Below are 13,742 nucleotides of genomic sequence, written 5' to 3' on the forward strand. Positions count from 1 at the left end.
GATCTCATGAGAACTCCCTCACTGTCACATCATGAGGGAACCACTGCCACGACCCAATCACCTCCCACCAGGTCCCTCCCTTGACACATGGGGGTTATGGGGATTACAATTTGGGATGATATTTGGGTGGGGACATAGAGCCCAAACATATCAAGGTGGTTCCTGCAGAAGGACACTCCTCAGATTGTCTGAGGACACAGGTGCAGATAGCAGGAGACCCCTACTATGAGTATTCAGTGCTGTAAACCTCCCTCTCAGCACTTCTTTAGCTGTATACCACAAATCTTGATATATTTGCATTTCACTCAATTTTTTTTTTTTTTTTTTTTTTTTTTGAGACGGAGTCTCGCTGTGTCCACCAGGCTGGAGTGCAGTGGCCGGATCTCGGCTCACTGCAAGCTCCGCCTCTCGGGTTCACGCCATTCTCCTGCCTCAGCCTCCTGAGTAGCTGGGACTACAGGCGCCCACTACCGCGCCCGGCTAGTTTTTTGTATTTTTAGTAGAGACGGGCTTTCACCGTGGTCTCCATCTCCTGACCTTGTGATCCGCCCGCCTCGGCCTCCCAAAGTGCTGGGATTCCAGGCGTGAGCCGCCGCACCCAGCCTCAATGTATTTTTTAACTTCCCTTGAGACTTCCTCTTTGATTCAAGGATTATTTAAGTGTGCTAATTTCCAAGCATATAGAGTTTTTTGTTATCTTTTTGTTATTGGTTTCTGGTTTGAATTCATTGTGGTTGGAGAACACTCTCCATAGGATTTCAGTTCTTTAAATGTTGTTGAGGTGAGTTTTATGGCCCAGGGTATGGTCTGTCTTGGTGAATGTTTCATGGGAATCTGAAAAATGGATATATTCTGCTGTTGTGGGGTAGAGTATCCTACACATGTCAGTTAGATCCTGTTGGTTGATGGTGGTGTTCAGTTCTTTTTTACTGTTGCTGATTTTGTGTCTACTTGTTCTGTCAGTTACTAAAAGGAGTGTTGAAATCCCCAACTGTAACTGTGGAACTGTTCGCTTCTCCTTTTACTTCTGTTAGTCTTTCCTTCAAATATATAAGCCTTGCTGTTTGATGCATCAACATTTAGCACTGCTATGCTTTCTTGGTGGTGGTTTGACTCTTATTATGATGTAATCTCCCTGGCAATATTCCTTGCTCTGAAGTTGACTTTATCTTATATTAATACAGCCACTCCCGCTTTCTCCAGCCTCCACCTATCTGTCTGCTTCCGTTACTGATCCTGCTTTGTACCCCTTTGCTGGAATAAACTGCAGCTGTGAGACTGAGTTCTGTGAGTCCTTCTAGTGGATCATCAGATGTGTAGAGGGTCATGAGACCCCCCCCAAAACAAAGAGCCAAAACTGATTATAAAATCCTACAGTGACCAGATTAGATAACACGGAAGGACAGAAACCCCACCCAGTGTCTGTCCCAGGCCCAAGCCCTGCAGCCCCTTGCAACCTTGAAGAAACCATCTACAGATCTTCAGCCCAGACACTCTCCTTCCATCCTCTCCTCAGAGCAGCACCCTGGGCTTTATGTGCTGGGATTCTGTGTAATATTTTTGGTTGATAACAGGTTCAATGTTTGAAAAGAAGAACATGAAAGTCATTAGTGAAAGCTAATGACCTCATGTTACAAGTGAGAGAATTCATTCTCAGACCCGCCCTGACTGGCTCAGGATGACGGCTGGTAGAGGAGGCATCACTCAAGGAACACATGGTCTCAGTGTCCGGTTTCCCAGTAGACTCAACTCACCCCAAAGATGACACATCCGACAGACAACACAGCTCGGGTAACAAACAGCAGATGTGACTTAACTCCTCAGGGGAGTGGGAGGAGGCACCACCTCTGGGGAAGGGGACCGTCACAAACACGGTGCTGTACAAGACTTAAGCTCAGAAGAGGAAGCACTCTGGACGTCCAGTCACACAGCTCGGTTCAAGACAGCCTCTGCGGCCCATGCCTGATGGAGACTCCAGCCTCGTTCGACAAGCAGAGGAGGTGGGTCACACCACACAGAGCCAGCTCTGGACTCACCAGTCGTGCGACTTGGGTTCTCTAACTTTCATGACACTATGAGCCTTCATCTGTGAACTGGGGACAACCTTACTTGAGAGAGAAAGAATACTAGCAATGTGCTCAAAAGGGTGTCTTGGTGAGAAGCAGGCATGCTGTAAGTGGTGACATGACCAAGAACCAAAAAGATAACATTGCATAAATGCGTCCCTCATCTAAGTTAATTTTATTCCTGCAAGATACTAGCCCTACTTCACTATTCATAAAAAAAAGCACTCATCTGTTTTTTGAGTGGATTCCTGTGTATTCCATAATCACACAGACATACACTGTGCCTCATACTGCAGCAGAAGCAAGCGCACATGGCACGCGTGAGTGCTTGTGAGTACAAAGGCTGTCTGCTGCAAGCACATGACTCAAACTCAGACATCATCTGTTTTGAGTATCCAGCCTTTTTTCTGGGTGGATACTTTGAGTGGGTGGTGGTCAACATCAATGTCACTTGTATATGTCTAAATAATCTAATAGAAAATTACTGATTTAGGGCTGGGCACAGTGGTTCACGCCCACATTCCCAGCACTTTGGGAGGCCGAGGCTTGAGCTCAGGAGTTCGCGACCAGCCTGGGAGGCAGAGGTTTCAGTGAGCTGTGATTGTGCCACTGCAATCCAGCATGGGTGACAAAGCAAAATCCTGTCTCAAAAAAAAAAAAAAAAAATCAGTGGTTTATGGCCAGCCGCAGTGGCTTATGCCTTAATTCCAGCACTTTGGGAGGCTGAGGTGGGCAGATCATTTGAAGTCAGGAGTTCGAGACCAGTCTGGCCAACATGGTGAAACCCTGTCTCGACTAAAAATACAAAAATTGGCCAGGCGTGGTGGTGCACACCTGTAATCCCAGCTGCTCGGGAGGCTGAGGCGCAAGAATCACCAGAGGTTTCAGTGAGCCAAGATCACACCACTGTACTCCAGCCTGGGGGACAGACTGTCTCAAAAAAAAAAAAAAAAATACTGGTTTAGGTTGTAATAAAAATGACACAAACAGAGTTTCTGAAATGGAGGCAGACATCTCTAACAGCAAGGTTCAAGTTCAGTTGCAAATAGTTGAATTAAAAAAATCAAATTCACATCATCAAATCCTTCTTTCCCTCCAAAAGAGCATCAGCTTTGCAAACGCCCCCAGGTGCCCGTTCCCTGGAGCCATCCCTGAGGTGGTGCCCAGGCACACAGGAGAGCAGGGTGCTCTGGCGGTGTGGGGCTGACTCAAGGCCACCGTGCACCCTGCACCACCACCCTGGAACAGCGGGCTCATGTTTGCGTCTTAATGGAAGCAACAGTGCCTGCCCGCACTCCCAGAGGAAGATCCTGGAGAATAAAAATGTGTGTCAAGAGCCTTTAACACCACGAAGGGCGCACAGACACACTGGGCAGCAAGGATGTCACCACAGTGCTATCCTGGGATCTCAGAAAGCAACCCCAGGAGGCCCCTTCCAGGTCGATCCATCAGAACCGCAGGTGCACGGCCCCACGCAGCCAGGTCGCCTGCCTACCCTTGGCCCGCTTCCCTTGCTTCCACAGCTGTCCTCTCCAGAGGAGGGTGGGAAAGGAGACTCTCTGCCCCGTGCCCTCTATGCACAAACACCTCCCTCTTTATCAGAGAGTGACAAACTTATTTTATTGTTATGCCTAAAACAGGGATTAAAAATTTCAAAGTCAAGAGAAGCTCACAGCACATCTTTTAGTTCATAGAGACCCAAGAAAGTATTCTTTTTTTTTTTTTTTTGAGACACTGTCTTGCTCTGTCTCCCAGGCTGGAGTGCAGTGGCGCCATCTCGGTTCACCACGACCTCCGCCTCCCAGGCTGAAGCGATTCTCCTGCCTCAGCCTCCTGAATAACTGGGATTACAGGCACACGCCACCACGTCCAACTAACTTTTTTTATATTTTAGTAGAGACGGGGCTTCACCACATTGGTCAGGCTGGTCTCAAACTCCTGACCTTGTGATCCGCCCACCTCGGCTTCCCAAAGTGCTGGGATTCCAGGCATGAGCCACCACACCCAGCCAGAAATTACTCTTACTTGTCAAACTTTCTGGTCCTATCTTCTAAAATAACATTTCTCTCAGTTCTAAAGGTAAAACACTATATTTTACTTTCAGAAGCATCAGAACACTTATTCTAATCCTTTAAAGAAACATCCTTTTGAGTATAACTAATTATTGCATAAAAGTCAGCTTCAACTAGGCGCTACCAGCGGCTCACGCCTGTAATCCCAGCACTTTGGGAGGCCAAGGTGGGTGGATCATCTGAGGTCAGGAGTTCGAGACCAGCCTGGCCAACATGNTTTTGAGACACTGTCTTGCTCTGTCTCCCAGGCTGGAGTGCAGTGGCGCCATCTCGGTTCACCACGACCTCCGCCTCCCAGGCTGAAGCGATTCTCCTGCCTCAGCCTCCTGAATAACTGGGATTACAGGCACACGCCACCACGTCCAACTAACTTTTTTTATATTTTAGTAGAGACGGGGCTTCACCACATTGGTCAGGCTGGTCTCAAACTCCTGACCTTGTGATCCGCCCACCTCGGCTTCCCAAAGTGCTGGGATTCCAGGCATGAGCCACCACACCCAGCCAGAAATTACTCTTACTTGTCAAACTTTCTGGTCCTATCTTCTAAAATAACATTTCTCTCAGTTCTAAAGGTAAAACACTATATTTTACTTTCAGAAGCATCAGAACACTTATTCTAATCCTTTAAAGAAACATCCTTTTGAGTATAACTAATTATTGCATAAAAGTCAGCTTCAACTAGGCGCTACCAGCGGCTCACGCCTGTAATCCCAGCACTTTGGGAGGCCAAGGTGGGTGGATCATCTGAGGTCAGGAGTTCGAGACCAGCCTGGCCAACATGGTGAAACCCCATCTCTACTAAAAAAATACAAAAAATTGGCCGGGCGTGGTGGCAGGCGCCTCTAATCCCAGCTACTTGGGAGGCTGAGGCAGGAGAACTGTTTGAACCCAGGAGGTGGTGGTTGCAGTGAGCCGAGATCACGCCCTGCACTCTATCCTTGGAGATAGAGGAGACTCTATCTCAAAAAAAGAAAAAAGGTCAACTTCAGTCCTTGCTAGAAAGAACATGGGAGTTCCACGTGGAGCAGAATGGAGGTGAGTTCTTAACCACCCACAGGGCTTCGGGAAGTAAGGGGCAGCCCCGTAACAGCTGTGGCATCCTCCTGCCTGGGCATGCACCCCGCCCTGACCCATAGAAGAGAGGCCTGGTCACTGCATTCTTGGCACCCCGGTACCTGTCTGGACCAATGCAGCCGCACGAAATCCAGAATCACACACACTGTGTGTCCACTCCCAGTTTCACAGCTATTAGGAGGCGCTAAAGACAGAGGCAGGGTGGAGGGACACGGTGGAGGGGCACGGTGGAGGGGCACTGTGGAGGCAGCACCGGCCAACAGCCTCGGGAACGTGGAGTGTGCAATGATGGAATGAGCCTGTCCCATGTTCCCCAGGCATTGGCGACCCTGGCCCACACTGTGTCAGCGAGGCTCCCAGCCCTGGCATTTTTCTCCCTAAGGGAGGCAAGGCCGCCCCCCACCCCCGCCTTTAATCTTGTCTTAGTAACAGGCGAGAGCCCACTACCTTCAAACATCTGCACCCTAGGGAGGATCTGAATTGTATTTTGTTTTCAATTGCCATCATAGCATTGCTAAAAAATAACCCCTAAAACACTAAAGATTGGCCGGGTGCGGTGGCTCACGCCTGTAATCCCAGCACTGTGGGAGGTCGAGGCAGGCGGATCACCTGAGGTCGGGAGTTGGAGACCAGCCTGGCCAACATGGTGAAACCCCGTCTCTACCAAAAATACAAAAAATTAGTCAGGCGTGATGGCACACACCTGTAATCCCAGCTATTCGGGAGGCTGAGGCAGGAGAATCACTCGAACCCAGGAGGCGGAGCTTGCAGTGAGCCGAGATTGCGCCACTGCACTCCAGCCTGGACAACAAAGTGAGACTCCATCTCAAAAACAAAAAAAAAAACCATATTTTCAAGGACATAATGTTTACATAGTCACCCTTGGTCCACATGCGCCCCGTTTCCCAAAGAGGCCTCTCACATCCCTTCATCACATCACTGCCCACAGGTCAGAGATGACTTGTCTCCCCTGCTCAGGGATGCTGACTGCCATAAAAAGGCCGCCCCCAGCCCACACTCGCTCTTTTCAGGGGCGGGAGAGACAGGCAGCCTATGCCGAGGCTTGGGTCCACCAAAAACCAAAGCCCTGATTCGGGTGTCTGAGGTTTCCCAGGTGTAGACGCTTGTGCTCCTGCCAGGTTCCAGGCACTGCTCCGCAAGGAGAAGGAAGGCGCCCAGAGGACTGCAGTGAGAAGATCTCGCTCTGAAGAGCAGAGGGTTAGAAAGGAATGAGTGGGAAACTGTTCCCACCGCTCAGATCTGGCCAGTGCCTCAGAAAGCCTCCAGCTGCAGCGCGGGTGCGAGCAGCAGGGCCTGGGCCCTCCCCATCCCGGCTCCAGGCATTTGGCAGATGGGGGAGATAATATCCTGGTACTGTCCCCGCTTCCTTCCTACCAGCGAGGACACTTACTGACGAGTGCTGGCAGCCTGCCCCACCATGGGGCCCGGGGACACCGCGGCTCAGCGGGGAGGACGGTTCCGCTCTTCACAGTGAAGCGGGGTCCTCTGCCCTCATCCTGGGGCCCGCTGGCCCTTGCCACCATCATTGTTCCTTTCCCAGCTCCAGTGAGGCTGGGGACCTGCTTGTATTTGCTCTGCTCTATTTTTTTGGGGTGTCTGCTCATTTCATCTCTCTTCTTTGCTACAGTGTTTATATTTTCCTTACTAAATCCTAGGGGTGCTTGAAACATGAAGAAACTAGCCATTAATAATACTCAGACTTGTGGCCGGGCGCGGTGGCTCATGCCTGTAATCCCAGCACTTTGGGAGGCCGAGGTGGGCGGATCACAAGGTCAGGAGATTGAGACCATCCTGGCTAACACGGTGAAACCCCATTTCTACTGAAAAATACAAAGAAAAGTTAGCCTGGCGTGGCGGCGGGCGCCTGTAGTCCCAGCTACTTGGGAGGCTGACAGGAGGCTGAGGCAGGAGAATGGCGTGAACCTGGAAGGCAGAGCTTGCAGTGAACCAAGATCGTGCCACTGCACTCCAGCCTGGGGACAGAGCGAGACTCCGTCTCAAAAAAAAAAAAAAAAAAAAAAAACTCAGACTTGTGATAAGCCCAGCCTCCCCCAGCGTGGACATCGTCCCATCTCACACATGGTAGACCCAGGTGCTCCGGGTTTCCGCCCTCCAGGCGCAGGCTGACATCCTTGTTTCTAGATGTTAGACCCTCCCTGGGCTCACCCTCCTAGCTCAGCTCCTCCCTCTGGGCGTCAGACCTTACAGCTGGCCTGGGCCTCCTTGTATCAGGAACGCACCTGAGCCTCTTCCACTTGTCTTCTCAGCTTGATGCTTTTAAACCTGGAATCTTTCAACAATCTCACTCGTGTTTGTGCCGGGAATGAGGCCAGGCCCAGCCTGACACCTATCTCAAGGCCAGAGCAGTCCCAGCACTATATGCATGCTAGTTCTAGGTGAGCGCTTTTTTGGGTTGGTTGGCTGGTTTTTGTTTTAAATTACTGCTACGTTTCAGGAAGATGCTAATAGAATGGAAGAAAAAAACAATATTTTATACACGGCGCAATACATTTAGGTCACGGCAACCAAACTGATCAAACTACACTTCAAAACATGCTTCACTGTGAACTTGCAGCTCGTAAGAGGAACACACCGGAGCCTACCTTGGATCCATGCAGATACTGGGGTTGTGCATTCGGCTGCTTATCTCTTTGAAATTCCTGAGAAAATGGTAATACTGTCCGAACAAACCTAAACAAGAAAGATTTAAGAAAGAAAAAGAAACCAAATTTAACAATAGTTCTTTAAAATTCAGAAGTCCTCCATAATCCGTCTACTAAATCTTCCTCCCAGTCAACTGATACAGTCATCAAATAGGAAAATTCTAGTGAATCGAAAACCATAGAACGAAGGAGATATCAAGACTCAAACATGATACATGCACCCAAGGCTCAGGAGCCACAGCAGGAGCACCTGGGGCTGGGTCTGTGATACCAGAGCCGCCTCGAGCCCAGTGCAAACCTCAGGTAGCTCGTGGGCTCTGCTGCACTTCCAGACATGGCGAGGATGGTGGGACAGCCGCCTGCGACAAGAACAGCGATGCCCCAGGGGTTCAGATCACAAGTGACACACCAGCAGGGACGACAGGGACACTTAGGGATTTGTAACCCACGCGATGAGTCAAGAGATTGTGTCTTGATAATGGATTAGGGGCCACTTAAAATCACGTGTCCATCTTCAAGCAGAAACATCAAACTTAGCCAAGGCTCTCAAATCGGAAGGGCTCGTTTAAACACACACAACTTCTGCAAAGAAAGAAAAATTTGTGGATTTGCTGTATGTAATTCCAAGCACTTGATTAACTCATATTCCACTTCAGGAAATGGAAACAGATGTAAGTGTGGAAATATTGCTGCCACACAGAATGTGTGCATCCAAGAGGACGTGCTGGGCAGAGCAGCAGCTGCCAGGCCCCCTGACCACCTACTGCGGCACTGCTGGGTGTGCCTTTCCAAACGGATCCTAAATCCCTGTGCCATCAGTATGCCAACATCCCTGGGTGCCACAGTCCTCCGTGCTTGGCGTGCATATCTGTCTGCATGTCTCTGTGCACCTGCATCTGCTTGAGTCCATGCATGGAGATGTTATCTGCATGTGTCTGCAAGAGGATGTGTGCATGTCTGTGTGTCCCTGCGCCTGTGTTCTTACACCCGTTCCAGGAAGTACATTCCATCAGGAGGCGCCACGGTCAGGGTGATGCTCAGAAGAGGGAACCCCATTTCCCAGAGATTCCTGGGCACTGCTCACACCCTTGACAGCAGCACACCTGCAAAACCACAGCACACCCGTCAGCCTCCATCCACCTCCGATGGTGACGGGGGGTGTGCAGGAGAGGACAGCAAATAAAAAATCAGAATACAAATCCATGCAGGGAGCCAAGCGCCAGGATATGATGCCACTTATGTTACAAGAGGCTTTTTTCTTTTTTTTTTTTTCCTGAGATGGAGTTTCACTCTTGATGCCCAGGCTGGAGTGCAGTGGTGTGATCTCGGCTCACCACAACCTCCGCCTTCCAGATTCAAGCGATTCTCCTGCCTCAGCCTCCCGAGGAGCTGGGATTACCAGCATGTGCCACCACCACACTTGGCAAATTTTGTATTTTTAGTAGAGACAGGGTTTCTCCATTTTGGTCATGCTGGTCTTGAACTCCTGACCTCAGGTGATCCAACCACCTCGGCCTCCCAAAGTGCTGGGATTACAGGCGTGAGCCACCGCCCCTGGCCTACAGAAGGCTTTTCTACGTCTGCTTAGAACACAATGTTTTCTCTGCTTAGAATTTTTAAAATGATGGTTAGATGTAGAAAGCAGGCCTTAATTTATTTTGTCTATGATACAACTCAGATACAGTTGAAGTAATGCAATTATTCTCTATAGTATTATTTAAAATTTTAATCAAAATACTAGTATATGATACATGATATAATACACCTTATTCTATGTAGAGATAATTATATATACACATTTATAATCTATATGTATAGATTATATATATATATATTTCTTTTTTTTTTTTGTCACCCAGGCTGGAGTGCAGTGGTGTGATCTTGACTAACTGCAGCCTCAACCTCCTGGATTCAAGTCATCTTCCCACCTTAGCCTCGTATCTGGGACTACAGGCCACTATGCCTGGCTAATGTTTGTACTTTAGACATGTACAAGACGGGGTCTTGCCATGTTGGCCAGGCTGGTCTTGAACTCCTGAGCTCAAACGATCTGCCTGCCTTGGCCTCCCAAAGTGCCAGGATTACAGGTGTGAGCTACTGCGCTCAGCCTCTATATTTCTTTTTTTTTTTTTTTTTGAGACGGAGTCTCGCCCTCTTGCCCAGGCTGGAGTGCAGTGGCACAATCTCGGCTCACTGCAAGCTCCGCCTCCCGGGTTCACGCCATTCTCCTGCCTCAGCCTCCCGAGTAGCTGGGACTATAGGCGCCGTCACCTCGCCCGGCTAATTTTTTGTGTTTTTAGTAGAGACGGAGTTTCACCGTGTTAGCCAGGATGGTCTCGATCTCCTGACCTTGTGATCCACCCGCCTTGGCCTCCCAAAGTGCTGGGATTACAGGCGTGAGCCACTGCGCCCAGCCACTCAGTCTGTATATTTCTAAATAATACATTTCTACAACTTCTTGATCAAGTTTACACGCTGACTGACTCCTGGTAGGATTTGGCGGCCTCTGGCGCAGTTCTAGGAGGCAGTCTCTACATCCTCACTTCTGAGTGACAGGAATGACTGGTATCACGGGGCCACACCTGACTTTATGCCAGCAAGATGACTCCACACGGGGCTGGCCACACCAAAAGACAGCATGGGGTTAGAGGCCTGGGGCTGCATGCGCCTGAACTCAGCCGACCTCCCGGGAGGCTCAGCCACACGGCCAGTGATTCAGTCAACTGTGTCCATGCCACAAAACCCCAACAAAAACTGAACACTGCAGCCCAAGTGAGCGCCCCTGGCTGGTACCCTGAGGACTGTCGCCCCTCGGGGCTCGGAAGGTGATGCGTCCCTGAGGACAGGGAAAGCTTTGCACATGGAAACCTCCCACTTTGCCCTGCACGTCCTTCCAACATGCATCCTTTCCTCCAACTGACTGTGACCGTATTAGGGCACGCTCAGTGAGTATTGCGGACCTGTCACCTGAGGAGCTGGGGAGGGTGGATCCAGAACTGCAACCTGCTGGTTAGAAGTAAGGGTGGCCCCGGGGACCCCAAATGTGTGGCTGGCGTCTGCAGCAAAGGCAGTCTTGTGGAGGACTGTGCCCTCAGACGTCGCAGTTTGACAAGGTCACTGCAGTCCCCTACGAGGAAAACTAAGTTTCAGCACCAATATCCCAAGCCCCCACTGCTGTGTCTCAGGTAAACTGAGGTTCAGCTCTAGCCTTATTTTGACCTGGTCAGTGCTGGGCCCAACAGCAGCTTTTTTTCTTTGTGTTGATCCTGCTTGAGGTTTATTGAGCTTCTTGTATCTGTAGGTTTATCGTTTTCATCAAATCTGGGAAATTCAAGGGCATTAATTTTGAAATCTTTTCTGCCCACCCACCACCTATGACTAGGATTCCAATCACAGGCATATTCGAATCGCTGTTTGTCTCTCAGTTTGCTGAGGCCCTTCTTGTTTTTTTCATCACTTGTTTCTTTTGGTGCTTCAGTTCAGCTAGTTTCCATTGTTATAATCTCGAACTCACTCAGTTCCTGCAAAGTCTACTCTGAAATTCGGCCCAACAAGTAATTTTTCATTCCAGGTACTGCATTTCGGCTTTAATTCACTGGATCATTTTATGTAACATCCATTTATCTCCGCACTGTTTTGCTGTGAACCCTTGAGCACACGCATAGCTGCTGACTTAACATCCTTGTCTGCAAATTCCATCATCTCTGTCATTTCTGAGTCTGTTTTGTAGAGTGACGTTTCTCCAGGCTATGGGTCACATTTTCCTGGTTCTTGGCATATCTAGTAAATCTTGATTGGGCGCTGGGCATTTCAGCGTCATGTTGCACATCTTGACTTTGTTCCTGTCTTTTAGAGAGTGTTGGCGCAGCACGGCGGCTCGCGCCTGTAATCCCAGCACTTTGGGAGGCCGAGGCGGGTGGATCACCTGAAGTCAGTAGTTCAAGACCAGCCTGACCAACATGGTGAAACCCTGTCTCTACTAAAATACAAAATTAGCCAGGCATGGTGGCGCATGCCTGTAATCCCAGGTACTCGGGAGGCTGAGGCAGGAAGAATCGCTTGAACCCAGGAGGTGGAGGTTGCAGTGAGCCAAGATTACGCCATTGCACTCCAGCCTGGGCAATGAGAGCGAAACTCTGTCTCCAAAAAAAAAAAAGGAAAACTAATGCAACAAAGGGACGTGGAGAACAGAATGAGAAGGTCTAACATACATCTAACTGAAGTCCAGAATGGCAAGAATAGGGAGAAAAAAGGAGAGAGAGAGTTGAGTGTCTTGGGGGACAGGCAGTTGACTTGTCAATCTGCTGGATCTTGTCATGACGCATTTTTGGCACTTCTGGAGGTGGGCATAATTCAGTACCTCTGGCATCTCCAGTGAACAGGGTTTTTTTTTTTTTTTTTTTTTAAAAAAAGTCTCACTCTGTCACCCAGATTGGAGTGCAGTCACGCATTCTCGGCTTACTGCAGCCTTGACCTCCTGGGTTCAAGTGATCCTCCCACCTCAGCCTCCTGAGTAGCCGGGACTACAGTCACCTGCCACCACGCCTGGCTAATTTTTGTAATTTTAGTAGAGGTGGAATTTCACCATGTTGGCCAGGCCGGTCTCAAACTCCTGACCTCAAGTAACTTGCCTGCCTTGGCCTCCCAAAGTGCTGGGATTACAGGCGTGAGCCACTGCCCAGCCGCAAGAGGGTCCCATTCTTCTTGCTGGTAGGAAGTCAGAAGCCTCCTGGCCTTGTGTGAGTGCTGAGAATCATTCAGCTAACAGCTCCCTGGCACACACACAGTTTAGTATTCAAGCAAAGGCTATGGGACGCCCACGTGGTTTCAGGAGCTGTTTCTGTTAAGCTCCCTCCTCTCTCATACTCCACCCTGCAAATCCCAGCTGCCTCAGCTTCCCTAAGTTCCAATTTGTCCCCTCTACCAAGCAGGAACTTCCAAGCTGTATTTGGACTGTTCCTCTCTGAACTTGGTCCAGAAAGTGCTTCTGGATGGAAAGCCAGGAAGATCGCAGGGCTCACCTCACCTGCTTCCCTCCCCTCAGCGAGAGGTCCGAGTCTGAAAACAGTTGATCCATAAGTTCTGTCCAGTTTTTCACTTAAGGAGAAAGAATAAATCTATACCTTGTTACTCTACCATTCCCCAAAATTTTATTTTTTATTTATTAATTTGAGACGAAATTTATTTATTTACTTATTTTGAGATGGAGTCTCACTCTGTCACCCAGGCTGGAGTGCAGTGGTGCAATCTCAGCTCACTGCAACCTCCGCCTCCTGGGTTCAAGCGATTCTCGTGCCTCGGCCTCCTGAGTAGCTGGGACTACAGGTGCATGCCACCATACCTGGCTACATAATTTTAAACACAATATTTTACTATTCTCAACCTAAAGGCAAAAAATTGATAACAAATACTGAACTATATTTGGTAGGTTTGTGTTTTATGGTGGTAAAAATGAGCAATTCTTTCTTATTTTGAGACAAGGTCTTGCTTTGTCACTCAGGCTGGAGTGCAGTGGCACAATCACGGCTCACTACAGCCTAGACCTCCCCAGGCTCAAGTGATTCTCCCATGTCAGCCTTCCAAGTAGCTGAGACTACAGGGGTGTGCTACCACACCCAGCTAATTTTAAAAATCTTTTTAGGCCGGGCGCAGTGGCTCAAGCCTGTAATCCCAGCACTTTGGGAGGCCGAGACGGGCGGATCACGAGGTCAGGAGATCGAGACCATCCTGGCTAATACGGTGAAACCCCGTCTCTACTAAAAAATACAAAAAACTAGCCGGGCGACGAGGCGGGCGCCTGTAGTCCCAGCTACTCGGGAGGCTGAGACAGGAGAATGGCGTGAACC

At 49.4% G+C, this 13,742-nt stretch overlaps 1 protein-coding gene across 6 annotated transcripts in view; it reads right to left on the reverse strand.

Moving 5' to 3' along the window:
* CYFIP1 (cytoplasmic FMR1 interacting protein 1) overlaps positions 1-13,742 on the reverse strand; it is an 86,535-nt gene that overhangs the window by 18,941 nt on the left and 53,852 nt on the right. For all 6 annotated transcript variants that reach the window (XM_017859953.1, XM_017859954.1, XM_017859955.1 and 3 more), the window contains one exon: positions 7,837-7,924. In XM_017859953.1, the coding sequence (XP_017715442.1) occupies positions 7,837-7,924 (88 nt within the window). The remainder of the gene's footprint in view (positions 1-7,836; positions 7,925-13,742) is intronic.

The sequence above is a fragment of the Rhinopithecus bieti genome, unplaced genomic scaffold (assembly GCF_001698545.2).
Source record: "Rhinopithecus bieti isolate Rb0 unplaced genomic scaffold, ASM169854v2 scaffold_53514, whole genome shotgun sequence".
NCBI classification, from domain to species: domain Eukaryota; kingdom Metazoa; phylum Chordata; class Mammalia; order Primates; family Cercopithecidae; genus Rhinopithecus; species Rhinopithecus bieti.